The sequence below is a fragment of the Protopterus annectens genome, chromosome 1.part1, assembly GCF_019279795.1.
Source record: "Protopterus annectens isolate FY-2018-M chromosome 1.part1, PAN1.0, whole genome shotgun sequence".
Lineage (NCBI taxonomy): Eukaryota > Metazoa > Chordata > Ceratodontiformes > Protopteridae > Protopterus > Protopterus annectens.
In genome coordinates, this window is record NC_056726.1 from 1,825,336,249 (window position 1) to 1,825,355,607 (window position 19,359).

Consider the following 19,359-nt stretch of genomic DNA (forward strand, 5'->3'; position numbering starts at 1 on the left):
GGCAAACATCGGAGGACATTTATAGGTCTTAAGGTCTTGGCTGGAAAGTTAAAATCTCCCAAAAGAATGGAATGCACTCCAGTCAGGAATCTAAAATCCATCAAAACACAGCAACAAGGGTAGTAGACCACTGCAGTAATTAGCAGTGTACCAAAAATGCAAGTAAACAGCCACCATGTACAATTTCTATAAAGTTGTGAAACAAACAAAAAATGCACATTTAATGTAAAATCAGCTTCACTCCTACAAAAGTAAAATGGAATCAAAACCTGCATTAAGCCATACTAATCCACCATACTCGTTCCACTGCTGTAAGCTTCTACAATTTTTGTCCACCTAAGTGTGGGTTCAGTGGTTGCTCTCATTGCTTTTCCTGCTACCTCCCTTTGCCCTCATTTTAACTACATGACAGCTTATTTCTGACAGCTTTTTCTTAACCTAACTTAACCAACGTGTGTACTGTTTTCTTTGCTCTCCTACCCCCCTCCTGCCTTTTCCTTATCTCTATTTAACTCGCTGAATTTAACCACCCCAGTTATCCGCCCTCCTCGCCTTATCTTATCCTGCTAAAACTTTACATCCTTATCCTTCAGGACAAGGTCACTGTCCTCACTCAAAACTATACTTACTGCTCCTGATTTCCTCCCATCTTCTTAATGCTTTGTTATTCACCGACTGCCTCAACCTGTTAAATTTTATCTTTATTTACCCCCTACAGCTTGTTAACGCTTTAACATTTCTTCTTCACTTACTCCCAACATCCATCCACTTCCCCATAACATACTGCATTCTACCATCAAAATGTCTAGTCCCTTTAAAATGCTCAGTTCTGGTCTACTCCTAAAAAATTCTCCCGATCACTTCCATAGGTTATTTTTTTTTCTTGCTCTGGCTTCAAAAATGCTTTCAATATCATATCCTCCTGTATGAACTTGTTTTTACTTCCTCCTCTCTATTTTTCTCTGCCTGCTAAGCATCAAGCCTCCCATCAACAAACCCAAGCCCATTCATTCCTAGCAGTACAGAGTCCTTAGATCCACTAGTGTGAAAGCCCTCTGGAGAGGCCATCATTCAGAAAGATACCGGGGAGTGCTCTCATCAGCATCACAATAGCAGCATTCAGTATAAGTTCTTGAGGAGGAAAGATGGGTTACCTGCTCCATAGCCAGGACTCACAATATCCTCCCCATGACTGCACACTCCCATGCAATCACAAACAAGGGCTATCATCTGGTGGTGACTTGGGGAGCCACAAGACTTTCCCAGGATGTCCTCTGCAATGCCATAACTCTTCCAAGAGACTAACTACATGCTTTCTGCTCTGCACGGTCTTGCCTGCTTGCGCCATCAAGCACCCGGCTCACTAATCAAACTGGTTGCCCATGCTTCCATTTATTCCATAGTGCTGGCAGCTGGCTTCCACTCTTTCAATCTGATGATACAGAAACCCATGCCAGCTCTCTTATTGTCTCTTTCAATATACATCAACATATGCCACTCCTCTCATCCTTTGCCACAGACATACTAGTCTCAATTTTCACTTTCTATATATCCACAGGATAAGCTAACAACATGAAATGTCAGGACCCACTTTATTGAGTACTTGCATATACCAAGTCTGAGATGGTAATTTCTCAAAATACCCCCTTTCCTCCTGAGGAATGGTACGTATAAGTTCAGGGGGTGTGGAGGAGTGGATGGGGTGCAGGGGAAGCTTGCCCCTTTGCAAAGAGGAGTTTAAAGGAGAAGAGTGATGTTTAATATTCATTCTTCTCCTGCATTTTTTCATTTTTTTTCTCTCCAGTGTGCTGGCACTTGATGTTAAGAGTGCCAACATTTCAATAGGGAACTGCAGAAAAAAACAATAAATTACATTTTACCCAAGCCTGGTTTTAGCAAAAGAACAATGATATTACTCTTTTTGTGAAAACTTGTTCAGTTCAAACTCTCAGCTCAACCATGCTCAATCCAAGCTCTCAGCTATATGATCATTTCCCAAAGTAGAACACAGCTCAAAAAGGCTGATCAAACAAGCATACTGAAGGAGGCTGTCTTCTGCTATTTAAATCTTCTTTCAATACCATCATGTGGCACCTTCTTTCATTTCCAGTAAATGCTCACCAAACTATCACTATGCTGACCTCTTTATCCTTTCCACCACACAAGTCAGAGTCACAATTGCCCTGGTTTATTATCCACTCTCCTCCTCCTCCCTAGTTACACTCCGTAATTTCCTTCAAACTCTTTTTGCCCATACTTCTGGGCAAAATAACTTGCTTCTAAGTACCTGAAAAATTAAAGTCCTTGTTCCTACCAAACACGGCCTCCTAAGGTTCTTACAGACTTCAGCATATCTGTCTTTAATCACAAACCCACACGACCACACCTCCAGTGTAATAACCAGTGTCTCAGAAATAGTAATCACAAATAATCACTCCAAATCCACAATCAGACGGTCATTCTTCCTAACCAAAGCTCAGACTTTTAACTGGTCTTCCTTAACCACCCCCCCCCCCAAAAAAAAAGTTTACCCCTCAAAAACAGATCTTCAGGCAACTTACATGCCCTGAAAAATTAATTGCTTATTGCCCTGAAAAATTATTTGCTTATTGCTAACAAGTCTCAGTTCTTTTAGACTCAGACTCCTGACTCAGCATGCACAACTAACTACTAAACTTTCAAAGCAAACATTTCCCTCACTTCTTTAAATATATAAAAGCTAAAAGAAATGCCCTTTTGCTCCCAGTTGTGCATCACCTTTTAAAAAGCAAGGAATATGCCTGCAAAACTTGAAAATGGAATCCAAAACTCACTATATTATCCACAGAAACCAAAGCAAAAGGGCCTTTAGAAGGCAAAAAAACACATTCTATCACAATGAAACTCTCTGGTTCTACTCAAAGAGATGTGAAATAAACTGCACTCAAGACAAACACAGTAAGTCACAGAGTAACCCCTCTACATCACTGAATGCTTCAAATCTAAGTTCACATTTTCAACAGTCAACTTTATCCCATTTCTGCAATCTTACACCCCTCTTCAACTAAATCTTCTTTTTCAATTCATTTTAAGAAAACTTCTCTTAAAATAAAAAAGCAGCTTCACGGTCTTCCTGAATGAAGCAACTGCAGTTCATATCAGCCTTTGTCTTTCATCTTCTAAAAACATGTAGCCATACCGGAATACAGGCTCATCTTGATATGTGCCCTATTTAACGGTATCTCAACCTCACCAAAACATTTGATACTATACCACATGCCAACATTATCAACAAGCTAAACACACTCCAAATTGATCCCTATATAGTTACAAGGACAGTTAATTAGATTTGGGAAAAGAACCCACACTGTGATGGTGGCAGGCACAGCCTCAGACAGCAAGAAAGTAACCAGTGGGGTATCACAGGTTTCTGTACTAGAACAGTTGTTATTAGGCATGCAGGTATTTCCTCTGGGTCCAAAGAAGTCTTGCCTGTTGTACATTCTGCACTGATCAGGCCCATCATAGAATACAATGTCCTCTTTGGGATGTACCTTACTAAAGGCAGGCAGTTAAAGACTCCAAAGGTCCGGAACTCTGTGGAGCCGTGGGAGATATTGACGTTGACATGGCAGCTGTGACAATCGGTATATTTGTTCGAACTGTAGATGAAGTGGGAGCAGTATGAGTCATAGTTTGAGTTGGCATCATGGTCTGTGTCAATGGCACCAGTAAGGGTAACGGTGCCGAAGACTGTCTGTTCCGAAAGCTTCGGAACCTTAAATTTTGGTTCTGAAGAGGAACCTGTAGATGCATGGTTATGCTTTTTAACAGTCGGACAGAGATGCTGGCACCAAATGGGAAGCTTTGGAACCAGAGGCTGGAGGACACTGGTTGGCCTTGGACAAGGCTTCTTCGAAAGGGGCTTTAAGAAGCCCTTTGAAGATAAGCTTATTTCTACATTCTACCAGGGCTCTATGACTGAAACCCTGGCAGATTATACAGTCAGCACTTGAGTGGGGCTCCCCCAAACAATATACACAACAATCATGTCTGTCTGAGTCTGGCACTTTCCTGCCACACTCTTTACATTGTTTAAATCCAGTAGTGGAGCTGTTAGATTTTTCTGCCATCACCCTAATTAAAAATATACAGGAGAGGCAGAAGAAAGGAAAGAGGAGAAAAGAACCAACAAGCAGTCACACCACAAAGGAAAACACTACCAACAATAAGTAGGAAAGATTACCTAACCGTAAAGTAGAGGGGGAAGGGAACTACCAATGATGGAAGTGGACATTACCAACTGCAAAGGTAATGCGCACACACACACACTATGGGTAGACCAGAGAAAACAAAGCGTTTTAAGTAGTTTAGAGACTACTAATTTTAGAAAAATGGACAAAAAATACAAAGTTTTACTTGGCTACGAGACAGGAGTCAGCTGATGCATCTTGCTGTAAGAACAGCAAACAAGTTCTGAGGTAATGTAAAGTGGGGCATTGTGGGTAGACTTGTAGCTCAAGAGAATTTTTTGGTTGACGCGAGCTATTTAACGGCCGGACCGGTTCTGAGGATTGAACAGTAGACCCTAAAGTCAAGAATAGATGAAGATTGACAACATTAAATCAACTGTTATTAGGCAAGTAAGTATTTCCTCTAGGTCCAAAGAAGTCCTGACTGCTCTATATTCTGCACTGATCAGGCCTGTCATAGCATACAATGTCCCCTTTGGGATATACCTTACTAAACAAGTCAGGCAGATAAAGAGACTCCAAAGGTTCCTGACAAAAAGATCATGGGACTGAAGGACTTGAACCATAAAGGGTGACTGAAGACCCTCCCCCTGTATTCAGTGTTCTACAGATTCCTTAAGGACAGTCTGTGCCTTGCCTTCTCAGTCATTAGGGATCTGGCAGTCCACATCACACTGTCATGTGAACCCTACAACCAGAGAGCTGAACCAGCTTCAGAAAATAAATCCTGTCGTACAAACACATTCAATATGTGGCAACTAACCCTTCTATAAAACAAACTGTCTCGCCAGATTGTGCAATGTGACAAACTATCTTCCTTAGCAAGGAATTATACAACTAGATGAGTATTCACAAATTCACCCCAGTATAATTGGTCTTTTGTTTCTTGGAAAAGGAGACAAGGTCTAAGCATGGGTACAGGCAAGGTGTAAATGGCTACATGGCCCAGGTGCCTCATATATTCTAGGACTATGACTTATTTTACAAAGGGTATACTCCCAATGGCACCTTAAAATTTAAGTTACAGGGCCATAAACATAACTTCTTTTATTAATGAAACATAATTAAAAAAAAACTACTTTAAGTACATTATACATGCAAAATATTCCTTACTCAAACAATCTGGATGACATTTCAGAGATGTCTGTGGGAAAATTGTTTCTTTGCAGAATATACAAATATCAGCACAGCAGGTGGGCTTGCCCACTAACTCTGGTGAAAGATCAGCAACATGCTCATCTACTAGTACAGGGACAGTGTGTCTGTCTTGCGGTCAAGAGACCAAGAGCTACTGCTTGTTACTCATGGTAAGGATGAGTATAGGTGAGGATTCAGCACTATCAACAGAATTCATGTTAGAAATGAGCTGATATCTGGTGAATATCCATGTACAAAAATGTACCTGTCCACCACAGCACATTCTGCATCACAGTGGTGATGGGGGAAAAATTCACAGTAACATTACATAAGCCCCTTAACCCAGTGTGATGGCTCCAAGAATCTACCACCACAGTTTTGTGCCTTCCTTTTCTGAAGAGTGGAAATTATAGGGGAGCAGCTAAATAAATGTCACCAGCTGACAAAGGATTCATATCAGTGTGGGAATGAAATACTAGAAAGGAAAAAAAAAGACTTTTTTTGCATATAGGAACAGTAAAAGAATAATGTCTACCCCCCTTCTGGGATACTGATGGCATTTACCAGGTCCTCTTTTCTAAGGAAAGACAGAAGACGGATGCTAGTCAAAGGAAATCAACTATTACAGTGTAAACTTAGAGAAGAAAAGGAGTGAGAGAAACTGACTGACTAAAAGTAATTAAAACCACAGAAGAAATCAGGCACGACAGATATGATAAAAATGCTGTTAAGTATCTCAACAGAATAAGTCCAACAAAAATGCAAGACCTCCAGGTAGGGATAGGATACAAAAAGCTAATGTGAAGTGTTCATTAGAGTGTTACCTTTGGATGGTTCTGAGAATGCTCTTGCAAATTTCTAATCTTTGCTGTCAATCTGGCAACTGGAGGGAGAAAGAAAGCAAGAATTACAACTCCTAGACGAGCAGTGACTACAAAACTGCAGGTAAGCAATGTTTACATTTCTTCCACCAAAGAGTAGCATTTGGATATGTTCACTTCAAATGTACTTACCAAGGGCAGTGAACCAACAAAAGGCATACAACAAGCAAAGAAAATAAGCTTCAAACTCACACATGCAAATTCTAAAAACAAAAGATGATGTATAAAAAGAATCGTCAGTTATAGATATAAATTGCCAACTTCTTTGTTGTTAATTATGTGGCTGTCGTAACTGTAAATCCTCTCTCGTTAGCTTTGCCATTCATTACAGCACAGCATTGAAAATGTCCCACTGTTCATGCTATACATACATATAAATGCACACGCACAAGAAATATACAAAGCATTTTTGTGTGAGGTAATTAATCTAACAAATCCTCTCTCTCTCTCTCTCTCTGTTAATCCAACTGCTAATCTTCTAGTTTTAGACTTAGGGTTGTAATGGTGTTACAAATGTGAAATTTAGCCTCTAAGGTAGGAAACAGATGCACATCACCCAGGCTCCTTAAAATGCACTGAGATGAGGACTGGCACAGGTTTAATGCCTTGTTTGTTAAGGAGAAGCTCAGCACCTGTAGGACCCAGAAGGCGATGTTATTAACAGGTTTTCCTCTGAAGGGCAGGGGTTATGGCCTACTCTTTGAACTTCAGTCCATGTAGTTGTGTGCTAGTTGTGTCCTGGGACTGTATGTATGACCCTCCTGGTAATCTCCTGTGAGGAGCTTTCAAATGTCGCCATCTTCCTGGTGTAAACTTAAACTAAGAGCTTCTCCCTTCAATATCTCTGGGTGGCAGGGTAGAAGCACTGGCATCCGTGTGGCAGTTTCACATCATGCCTTCCCCACATAAAATGGGCTCTGATGTGCATAACAAACATTTAAATTGTAAGCAAGATAGAAAAGAATGACAAGCTCAGCAGCTTGTCAGACTGACTCAATTTGAAGTTTGCTGTGTAAATATTCTACCAATTAAACTTAAAAACATAAATATTTTTTGTTCTTTGATATTAAGGATTAAATTATCTAAAACTCACTCCTATTCCATCTAAAACCTTCACCAATCACATAGACAAGATACTAAAAGCATCTTCTCAATTTCCCATCTCCTATGCCCCCTCCCTGCTTTATAGCACTAGTAAGAAATGTGCTAATACCCAAATTACAGCACCCTCCTTCCCTGTTAACTCTTCACTTTGCTACTAATACTTTTAGGCTTCAAGTAGCAGAAAATAAAATCTTTAGATTTGTCTTGTTGGCAATAGACATACCCACCAGTATGATCTTTTTTTTTTTTTTGAGTCTCAGATGGCTACCAGATCCAAGCAGGACTTCCCTTTTACTAAGTACTCTGCTATTCAAAATACTTAACTTAGGTTACTGCCCTGCTAAACGTAGAACTTCCTCTCAGAAGATAAGCATATCAACTCAGAATAAGTCAGAATGAAGCCACTTCTTTAGTCCAACCACATTTCAAATCTGCAACAGGGAAAAGGGTCTTTAGTAAACTAGGATCAGCTTCCAATTGAAGTAAAGACATGGAGAACTTTGGCAGGCTTCAAGATCAAACAAAAAGCAATTCTTCAAATAAAACAAAGTACCTACTCCCAAAAAATGGCTAGGTTACTATTTCAGTGATGTGAAATTCTTTCCTGCTTCTATGATAAAATGCATGTTATTATTTCAATGGGTAAGAGGTATATATACCATTTGCATTTTTGTGGTTCAGCTTTTCAAATTATCTTACATCATTTCACTTTTCTTTCTGTGCCCAGGTCGTGGCTGCAAAGGGTCACTGGCTACCCCTCATACTCAGTTAGCAATCAGCAATACATAAATAAAATATTACAGTATGCACAATCCACTGAGCAAAAATTATCAGAGGTGACTGGTGGAAAGAAAAATCCCAACAGCAGCACTCATTAAGGAGGATGTCTCTGCTATCAGATCTTCATCTTCTGCCCCTAAGCAAGGAAGAATTTACTTCTGAAGTATTCTAAGACTCAGTTAAGGTCATGCCCACCTTTATAACACATCATCAGCTACCTCCAGATCAAGTTTATGTCCATGTTGTTACGGAAAACATAACTAAATAAATCTGCAGGAAATACAAGGCTTAGATGACAAAGCTCATCTCAGAGAACTAGGCCAGACTTACTAAAGTCTGTCACAAGAGGTACAAACCTACTGTGCCCCTCTCAGTTTAGATACTAAATTACAACCAGTCAGTCCACATCAATAAGGTGCCCTAAAACTAGATATGCCTCTGTTGTCCCAAGAGCAAAGTGTTACCCCAATTTCCAAGGTGCAGATATGCAAATAATTTTCACTGTCGGAGCATTCCTCCAATGGGTGGTTGATCTCTATCTGTTACAAAAATCTAAAGGATGAAAAAAGTGAAGAATAACTCTGGGATCTTATAAATGACCTTTGAGGAGCATCACTATTAAGTCTATAATCATAAGGAGTTTGCATAGAGCTTAACAGCAGGGCATGGTGCACATCTCAGAAAGAAGTCTATTTCTCTGTCAGCTGGATAGCTGAAGCTTCTGCTGGTGGCACAATGTTCATGATTTTTAAGACAGCACAACAGCCAATAAGCAAGCTATGCAAAGATCTTCTAAGTTCAGTTAAATCACTGCTCTTATCCGGTTCTTTGTGAATTTTATTTATTTACTGACATTTGTTGACTGGGAAAGTCCACTGGGTCAGAAACCCATTTTCAGTGAAGGTCTGGGGAGAAAAGCTCCACAATGAGTAAAATAACATCATCAGATTACAGACGATAGGCAGTTATACAATTTTAAAAAGAAAGAGTTTAAACTATATTAAAAAAAAATTATACAACAATTATCACATTACAGCAAACTTTTTTTTTACAAATACTGTAGCACCTTCTATTTACTATAGAGGTGAAGGTAAAGACATTTGGCAGAAAAACAAAATTAGTACATTGCCTTAAAACTGAAATATACACCAGTACCCACTAACTATTTTTTTTCACCAAGGAATGAGTTAGGGAGAAATAGTAGGTGGACCGGTCATTAGTGACTGGCTATAGCTTTGGATAGAGGAGTACTAAGGAAAAGATTATGGGGTCTGGTATTAAGGGAGCAAGGATATGTGGGGTTGTTAAGGTAGTAGCTTTTTAGTGAAGATTAAAAAGCATTAAAGGAATCTACCAAAGTAATAGATGTTGGTAGAATATTCCATAATTTAGCTATGGAATAGGACTATAGGCTTTGTCCTGCTCTTTTGTTTGGTTTTGATATGATCAGAAGTTGTTTTATTTCTCTGGGTTATATACTAGCTTGTGAGCCAGAGTTAGTTAGGTGTAACTAATCGAATGTCATAACAAATGAAGATTAAGATGCAACACCTCTGATTGTAGGTGCTCCACTGAAGAAACTCACTAGGCCAGTCCACACCCAGAAGAAATGTGGATACATCAATCAGAAATATGGAATGCACACACAGTTTCTTCTCAGCCAAATCAAGACAAGCCTTCGGAGGAATGTCATAAGCTTATGCCAAAAGTTCCTGATATAAGATACTTAGATTTACAATTTATGTAAAGACATACAATTTAATGGTAATACTATTTCAAAGACAGAGCAGAAATTTTCTTTCTGATCATTATGACTTAAATAGAAAATATTACTTAGGAAGGCCAACTTACTGGAAAGAGCAGATACTTTCTTAATGGAGCAACGGGCCTGTGAAGAGACCTTCCTCTGAGAGGCTGTTACCTGATTATCCTCTCTTCTCTTCCAATCTGATGTTTTTTTTTCCAAGAAGCTCTCAATCTCAAAAGGAGTGCACATACGCCACACTAGCACATGCAGTGACATCACATGCTACATGATGAAAAATCCACCATTTTGCACCCCTACCCCAAAACAAAGAGCAAGCATACTTCCTTGGTGTAATGGAAAAAAGGAAAAAAAATGATCTGCTACCTACAACCTTTATAATGACATATAAATGTATAATTGATTTTCTTACAATGAACTACAACACCTACTGATGCAAGCAAAGTGGATAACAGAGGTATTTATCTCACATATACCTCTCTTCTTCGTTACTCAAGAATTCTGGACAAAGGGCTAAAAAATAATCTGACATTTTTTAAATATTACTCTAATTCACATAAAATTTCACTAACAGGTTTGGCATCAGCCTGCATTTTCTAGCAATATGTATGAAAGTCTAATATATGGCCTTACTGACTGACTAATCCCATGTGTTTTACAAGAAAAATCTAAAACATTTATGAAGGAGAAGGAAAAAATAAAATGAAATCAGGGACATTCTGCCAAATTCTAAACAGTCGACAGGTATGATGGCATATCCATGAGGGGACCCTCACAGATCAACTTACAGGGTAAGAACAAATCTGCTGTATCCAACATCAATGACCCTTCTTAGTGGAGTGCATCATAGGGGTGAATCCCAAGTAATAAGGACAACCAAGTTGGAAAAGGCTGGAAGACAGCCAAGAGGAAAAGTTAAAAAAAAAAGAAAAAAGATACATGAAGAACTAGTGTAGCAAATAATGCTCCACTCCTGGGGTCTCTGATGCCCCTGGTGGATTGATCTCAGATATCAGCCTCTTCTAATGACCAATGTAGGTAGTGAACTGCCTGATCATGGCAAACATCACTGCAGTATGAAGTCCATTTGGAACCTGTATGTTTTGTAGCTGCCAGTACATCCATCTCCAAAGAAAAGCAGATGAACAGCTGTTCCTTTCTTGAACTCATGCACCAGCTTCACTTAAAACTGGAACTGAATGTGCACACTCAGGAAATGAAAAGTTCTCGCTCCTGGTTTCTGCCACTGCAAAGAACATTGGAAGATGAACAGACTGGTTTAGGAGCAAAGTCTAACATTACTTTCAGGAAAAAAATATCAGACTAAGAAAAATATTTCTACCAGACAAGGTCCCCTACTGGAGGACCCGAAGCTCCAAGATGCATTGAATGGAAGTGATGGCTAATAGGAAAAGCATTTAATCGTATTACCTTCAGAATAACAGAAGATGCAAACCTGTGAAGCATGAAGTCCAGATCCCATGGATGGTAGGTTTTCTTTAAAGAGGGCTGAGATACAGAAATCCTTATTGAACTGTTTCACTAGAGGATGTTTAAAATCCTGCATCCAAAATACACTGGCCATGGAATAAAGGAGGGTGAAACAATATAGCTGTCAAGACAGATCTGAACCACCTACAAAATGACTGAAATGGCAGTATGGGATCAAGTCCTGCTCAGAGAGAACATTCTCCATCTGGCACAGTACATCTGCCATTCTGCCATGCAAAAGGCTTCAAAGCAGCCCCATTTACTTTGTCAGGCCTATTTCCAGTACAATCCAAGCTTGGACAATATGTTGGCTGTTGATCCAACTTTTGAGGAACACTTTCACTAGAACCAGGAAGGTTACATGTATAGCCAGTAAATATTTAAATTCTAAAACCTTACTCTTACATGACAACAGTGTCATGAAGAGGATTAATTTTGATCATTTTCCATGAGTTCTGCAATCATACATATAATAAAGGAATAAATAAGAAAGCCACTCAGGAACCTTCCTTGCCAAATCATAAAGATTATGCACTCCCTGTTGCTCTGCAGCACAGAATAAAAGGAGGGGATAACCAAACTATATTCTCCTTGGCAGCAAACAGGTGAATCAACAAAGTACCACACCTCCTGAACTTCCAAAGGTTCCTGAATCCACAACTGAAGGAGAAGACAGAAGAAAAACTACTAGCAATTTACTTCACTAGGGAAATGAACCACTGAGAAACTGATGCATACGCCAATAGCCCACTACCAGATATACATGGTTTCTCTAAAAATGTAAAACTTCTTTCTTTCTGTCCTCTTTCTTTTGTAGGAATTACTCTAACACTAAGTGTCAAGACCAAATTAAAAGTGACCCAGAAGCAGTTTTCCCTCCATAGTCCTAAGCATTGGAAGAAATGCATGAATCACCAACTGACTGAAGTGCTTCCCACTTTTCAAGAGACTGATTTCCCCTGAACATTGGAGGAACCAAGGTGTGTACCAAATACTCTTCCAGAGAAATCTTCAATGTTAGGAAATTATACTGGCTTGGTTACAGTAATGTGACCTATAGGATGGTGAGGAATGTATACTACTCTATGAAGGAGGTAGGTGTGTGTGTGTGTGTGTGTGTGTGTGTGTGTGTGTGTGTGTGTGTGTGTGTGTGTAGGGGGGGGGTGGAGATGACACAAGGAAAAAATGCATAATGAAAGAGTGGCTCTGAAAACACAAGTCCACTGTAACATCTAGGGTCCTTAGTTATACAAGCAGCGCCATCAAGAGACTGACACAGTTATAATGCCCTTGGAAGGGGGTGTGTGGTCTGGAGGGGTGGCTTTTCAATCTAGAAAATTGCATCTACATCCAGGCTTACAAGTTCATGATGGGCCTTTCCAGTGGGCAGAGAGGAGTAGCAATAAAGGGTGCTCAACTCTGTCTCAGTGAAAACAGGATCATATGTCTCCCTATTTGCAGACAGCTTTGCAGAATACAGTCATGCAACAGTCCACAACAGGGATGCTTCTAGGGAGTCACTCAATGATGCCACACAAAGCAAGTCATTTAGGTAAGGGAAAAGAGTTTCTTCTCTTGCATAACTCTGGCCACCACTTTGGGTCAGTGGATTTGTCCTCTTCAGCAATTTAGCTGCCATTGGCAGGAGACAGGTAAGACTGTGTGATGCTTGAGGGCCCTTCACTAGCCTATGAAGATGCTGCTGCTGCTTCTTGAAAACAAATGAACAGGAGACGAACACAAAGACCCTTGTTTGGGATTGACCCCCACATTCCATGTAACTGTCACTGACACTGGACCAACAAGGTGTCTCTAGAACATACTCCTCAACTGACCAGAATTTGCAAAACATCTGGATTTTCACCTTACATTTTTGATTTGTTCCTCACAAAATTTATGACTTTCTGGAAAATCATTAAGGACTGAAGTCACTAAATAATGACAAACGCTTGAGTTTCAGATTTCATATACTTCAGAAAATGCAAGCTAAAGGAAAGCCTTTTACTCCAGAAACTTGCTAAAGTTTATTAGAACACGGTTTAAAATGTATCCTCATTTTTGGATCTTTGTCCCCCCGTTACTTTTGGCTTTGTCAGATTTCTTCCTCTAACAGGTTGGGAGGTATGCTCTGGACGGTCAGAAAGCTGGTCTCCCCAAACAGTAGCTGTCGGTCCTTTCCACCAAAACCACATTGACAGTGCAAACAAGTAACCTAGGAATGCATTAAGAACTGAAGAGGAAAGGAAAACACTGACTATTGCCTGACAACTAAAGCTGGGACCTTCCTTCCCATAATTTCATGTAGCTGTCACTGCCACTGTATCAACAAAGAGTCTTCTGGGACAGTCAAATACCTCATCTCTCCCAAGAGCAGTTACTTCTCTGTTGTAACAGGAAACTACCAAGATGGTGACTTTTAACACACATACATCAGGTGCAGTACAAATCAGAAACTTAGTACATAACATATTAACAACCAAACAGGAAACGGAAACACGCTACATAGTTCTCTTTTCTTGTTCAGTTGTAAATACATTACTAGGTTAGTTGTTCATGTGTTCTTAAAAGGCTTGCTCACCTGAAAGAATTAAAGGCTCAGAGGAGTCTGGTGGGAAATCAAACCAGTCCTCAACAGTGGTAAGGAGGTGTTTCCTCATCAAGAACTTGTCTACCAAGTCCTACAAAGGCTGGTTAAATAATACCTTCCCTCCTTTAAAGAGGACACTCAGGATGGCTGTGCCCTGCCTCATGAGCAAGGACAGCTTCTGTAAGGTATTCTTGCACATATGTATGCCTGAGCGCGCTACCACAGCTGTAGCATCAGTGCAGTAATAATTACAATGAGCCATGTGAAAGCCCAACTCTCTAAACTGTAGTCAGGATCTAGAGCTTATAAATTCAAAGAGGAAGGAAAGGTTTTCCAATACCAGATTCACTAACGAAATCCAGAATAAAGACAGATGAGATAAACATAACAGATAAAAAACCTAACTGCAATTCTCCTCTCTTGTTCACATTGTCCCAAGACTTCTGATTCCATGTAGAGAGGCAAAGTGGGGAAAAAAAAAAAAAAAAAAAATCTCTCCATGTTCTATACTCGACCAAGGAGATCTTGTAGATATCTGCTGAAGGATGCCTTGTCGATATTTTTCTGTTTCACTTAGTCATGGACCTACAGAGAAAACCTGCCTTCCTGGAGCCAAAGCAGCACCAAGTACTTTGAAACTACATACACAGCATCTTAACGTAGGCTTCATAGTGGATTGGGTGGGTGGGGGTCATCCAAGTTACAATTTTATTCACAACATTAAAAGCTTCAGGAAGCTCTGCACAAGCCTTCACTGGGAAAGATAGTTCTAAGCCCAGAAATTACTCTACTTGCACATTTAAATCCAACTGGATGAAGTCCAATGACTCAGTTACACTGCACAAAGCTTCTTTACAAGTTTATTTAGTCTGCTTACTGTAGGCTTCAGAAGATGCTAAACTTTACAGCCGCTGTCCTGGGCATGTGGTAAAATAAGATAAGCTCATCTGCAGTTACTAAGAACGCAATCCAGGAGACCATAGAGGAACCAAACTCAATTTCCAAATCACTCCAGTGTACAACCTGGTAAGAGACTTGTTCATTGTCACACAGTAAGCAAATGGAGGTTGACAGAAACAAACCTGGAACTAAAGGAAAAGTACAGTTGTGTACACTTACCATAAAATGTAGATGTTAGAGTGTATTCACTGTTGCAGTCATTACATTTGAGTTATCTGCCTGCAGGTAGCCCTCAGCCGGCCTGAATATCAAAGTCTTGGATTTCTGCATCGGATGCGGTCTCTTCTTCCATGATGTCAGTTCGTCAGGGGTATAAAACATACAGCCGACGCCATTACATCAATTTTTCTGCCCCAGATGTCAGGTGCTCCCATAATGGAAAGCAATTATATGTTAGGTTACACCTCCAACAAAAAGCAAATACACCAGAAAGCTGAAATACACTACAGAAGAAGAAAGTATAGCCAAGAGAAGTCAAGGGGCTGGAGGGAGGGTAACCAGGACTGCAACAGTGAATACACCTGAACATCTACATTTATGGTAATTGTACACAACTGTACTATGATCTTCTTGTTTCACTGTTGCAGTCATTACATTTGGGATGATTCCCAAAGCTAAGGAAGGTTAGAGAGCATTAGGACCAGCTATTAAGCCCTGCAAAACTGCAGTGACAAAACCAGCTCTGGATTTAGAAAAAATAGGCATGTGGTAATGCTTGGTGAAGGTATGTACAGAGCTCCAGGTAGCAACTTCTAGGATGTCCCTTGTAGGGACACTTCTGAGAAAGGCTGTAGAGGTAGATGCAGCCCTGGTGGAATGTGATCTTATCCCCTGTGGGGTAGGTTTTCCATGGTGCTTATAGCAGAAATGAATGCAATGGGCTATCCACTTAGAAATGGTTTGCTTTGAAATGGCCTTCCCTTCTGCCCCTACAGCAAAGCCAACTAGCAGCTGTTCAGATTTTCTGAGAGGCTTAGACCTGTCCAAATAAAATCTAAGATGTCTGTGCATGTCCAGAGAGTGCAGTATTCGTTCTCCTTTGTTTTCTGGATTTGGGAAAAAAGTAGGCAAATGAATGGGCTGATTAAGGACCACACTAGACACCACCTTGGGCATAAAGGAAGGACTGGTCCTGAGGGACACCCTGTCTGCATGGAAGATGTATGGCTCCACTGCCATGAGTGCCTGTAATTCAGACACTCTTCTTGCTGAAGTGATGATTAGAAGGAAGGCTGTTTTCCAAGAAAGGAATCTCAACTCTGCAGTTCCAGCTGTCTCAAAAGGAGGTACAGTGAGCTTTTCCAATACAAAGTTGAGGACCCAGGCTGGAGTAGGAGCTCTCCTGGGTGGTCTAAAATTTTTGGCCCCTCTGAGGAATTGCTTTAGCAGGGGGTGAGAGAAGAGGTGTGGTTCAGTATTATAATGAGCTGAAATGGCAGAGGCATGAATTTTAATTGACGAGAAGGAAAGGTCTTTGTGGAGCATCTCTGTTAAGTATTGAAGAATATTCGGTAAGCTGGGCACTGTTGTGCCCATCCCCTGAGTCTGGCTCCAGGAACAGTATCTTTTCCACTTTTCAGCATAGGATTTTTTAGTACTAGGCCTCCTTGCCTCAAGAATCACATCTACCACCTGTTTACTGAGGGATGTTATTGGAGAGCTCAATGAATCAGCCAGGCTGCAAGGTTCAGGGTTTGAAGTTGAGGGTGCAGAATCTGGCCCTCTTGTTGGGACAGCAGGGAAGGGGTCTGAGGCAGGTGCCATGGTTCCAGCAGTGACATACTGTGCAAGAGGGGGTACCAAGTGTTGGCGCGGCCAGTCTGGTGCAATCAGTATTGTCCTTGGTTTGTCCTGTTTGATCTTTAGCAGAACTTTCGAGAGGAGAGGCAGAGGGGGAAAGGCATAAACTGAGAGGCTTTTCCAGCTGAAGGACAGGGCATCCACTTTTCAAGCATGATTGTGGGAAGTCCTCATGCAGAATTTGTCCAATTGGTAGTTCTGAGGGGAGGCAAACAGGTCTATCTCTGGATTCCCCCATTTGTTTCTCAAAAGGCTAAATATCATTGGTTCCAGTTTCCACTCTTGTGGGTCCATGAAGTTTCTGCTTAGGTCGTCTGCCAGTGAATTTAGCTTGCTTGGCAGGAATTGAGCTTGTAGGTGCGCTTGGTAGCTAGTCTGCAGAGAGGGTACGAGTGGGTTCCCCCTTGCTAGTTTATGTACGACATAATAGTGGTGTGTCTGTCTTTACCAATAATTGTCCTGGAAGAATGTGGTCCTTGAAGGCTGTCAGGGAATTCTGTACAGCTAACATTTCTTTTTGACTGATATAGAGGTGCATCTGACTCGGGTTCTATTTGCCCTGAATGCACTGCCCTGCCAAGTGAGCCCCCCCATGCATAGTCTGATGCGTCTGTTTTTAGGGTTTGGGCAGCAGGGGTTAGATTGAATGGGAGCCCCTTGTTGTGGTAGCAGGCCTCTGCCCACCAAAGGAACTCTGTCTTTATGCAAGGAATGATAGGAATTATTGATTTCAGGTCCTGAGAATGTTGACACCATAGGCTTTTTAGATACCATTGTAGTTTCCTCATATGCAGTCTTGCATATGGAATAAGTAGAATGCAAGAGGCCATGAGCCCCAGGGCTTGCAGGATTTTCCTTGCAGATAGCTGGGTCTTTGTGGCCAGTTGTTTGAAGTAGGCTGTTTCTCTGGCATGAGGTAAGCCATCTGTGAAGTTGTGTTCAAGCTTGCTCCCAAGAATACAATTTGTTGGCAGGGTACTAGATGAGATTTATTTTTGTTTAAGGTGTACCCCAGTGAGGTTAGAAGTTTCTTTACAAATGCCAGATGTTTTAGTAGCATGTCCTGGCTTTCTGCCTGAATTAGACAATCATCCATGTAAGGGTATATCTTTGCCTGCAAAATGCAATGACTGGGGCTAGACACTTTGTGAATACCCTGGGCGCAGTAGATAAGCCAAAGGGAAGTGCAGAGAACTGATAGTGCATGGTGCCTGCTCTGAAGTGGAGGTATTTCCTGCAAGATTCCCTTATTGGAATGTGCAGGTAAGCTTCCTTTAAGTCTAAGGTTGCCAACCAGGCATCTTTGCCTAGCATAGAAAGCAGCTATTAAAGTGTTAGCAGTTTGAGTTTTGGGATTACCAAAAAGGTGTTTAGAATAGAGACGTCCAGCAGGATGCCAGGAGCTGTCTTTTCTGGGTACCAGGAAAAGCCTCGAGTAAAAACCCTGTCCCCTTTCTTCTGCTGGGACAGGTTGAATAGCCCTGATACTTAGAAGAGAGAGAACCTGCTGTTGAGCCTCTGCCCACTGATTTGGGGGTAGGTCTGACCAACCGTCTGGGGTTGGTAAGGTGTGGAAGTGGAATCTGTATCCTTGGAAAACTATACTTAAAACCCATTTGTCCCAGGTAATGAGTTCCCAGTTTTTTGCATGAAGGGCAATCTTTCCCCCTAAGGGAGCAGGCAGTTGAGCAGGGTTTGGAAGGTTTAAGGTTAAGTCATTGTGACATTTTTCCATAGGGGGTATCTTACTACTTCCAGCATAGGAAGTGGGAGCCCCCCACTACTTAGGTCTGTGCGTACCTTGAGACTGTAGCCTAGGTGGTCTGCTGTTCCTGGGTTTGGACTGAGAAGGCCTGGAAGAGACAGGAAAGGACCAATTCTTAGAAGGCCAATGCCTGCTAAATCTGGGAGGCTGTACATGCAGAAAATCTTTAACAGTTTGCATAGATTTAGCTTTTTCCTCCATCTTTTTAAGGACTTCTGCTTTGTTGCCAAACAGGCGGTCTTGGTTTAAGGGAGCATCCAGTAATTTAGCTTCAACATGATCTGGCAGATTTTGCTCCTTAAGCCAAGCATGCCTTCTAAGAACAGACCCAGTGACAGCAGCCCTGCAAGATGCTTCTTAAGAGTCAAAACCACATTGCAAAGTATGTTTACCAACTTGTTCATCAGAATGCATTAAATCCTGTAATTTTTTTATTTTCAGCACGGTCAGGAATCAAAATCATTTTCTGTTTAAGTAGTCCCACAATATGCTGCTGATATTTTAACATATGAAACTGGCAGAGCTCATTACAGCCGAGTGACGTCTCCAGGCGTTTCTGCAGTTACCTCCTACTGCTCCTCTAGGCGTCAAATATTGCCTGTTCATATTTGTATTAATAATTCCAAAACCATGCCACATACAAGGTATCAGAATGTTTTATCTTGAAGCATACATGATGGCAAACACAACTGTATTCATATATGAGCTCTGTCAATTAGTATTTGGTAGAACTGTGAGGTGATAACTTAATTTTTAAAGACTGAAGCCACACCCACTGGGAGTTAAAGATACACACTTTAAAGAGCTCTACTGGAGGGAATGAGGCCCTAATGGCCAAAGTAGCAGAAGTGTACACC

The 19,359-nt window shown here is 41.0% G+C and overlaps 1 protein-coding gene across 1 annotated transcript in view; it reads right to left on the reverse strand.

Moving 5' to 3' along the window:
* Positions 1 to 19,359, reverse strand: part of MRPS15 (mitochondrial ribosomal protein S15) — a 179,561-nt gene that overhangs the window by 58,005 nt on the left and 102,197 nt on the right. Inside the window, exon 3 of the mRNA XM_044084816.1 lies at positions 6,194 to 6,252. Coding sequence (XP_043940751.1) covers positions 6,194 to 6,252 — 59 coding nt within the window. The remainder of the gene's footprint in view (positions 1 to 6,193; positions 6,253 to 19,359) is intronic.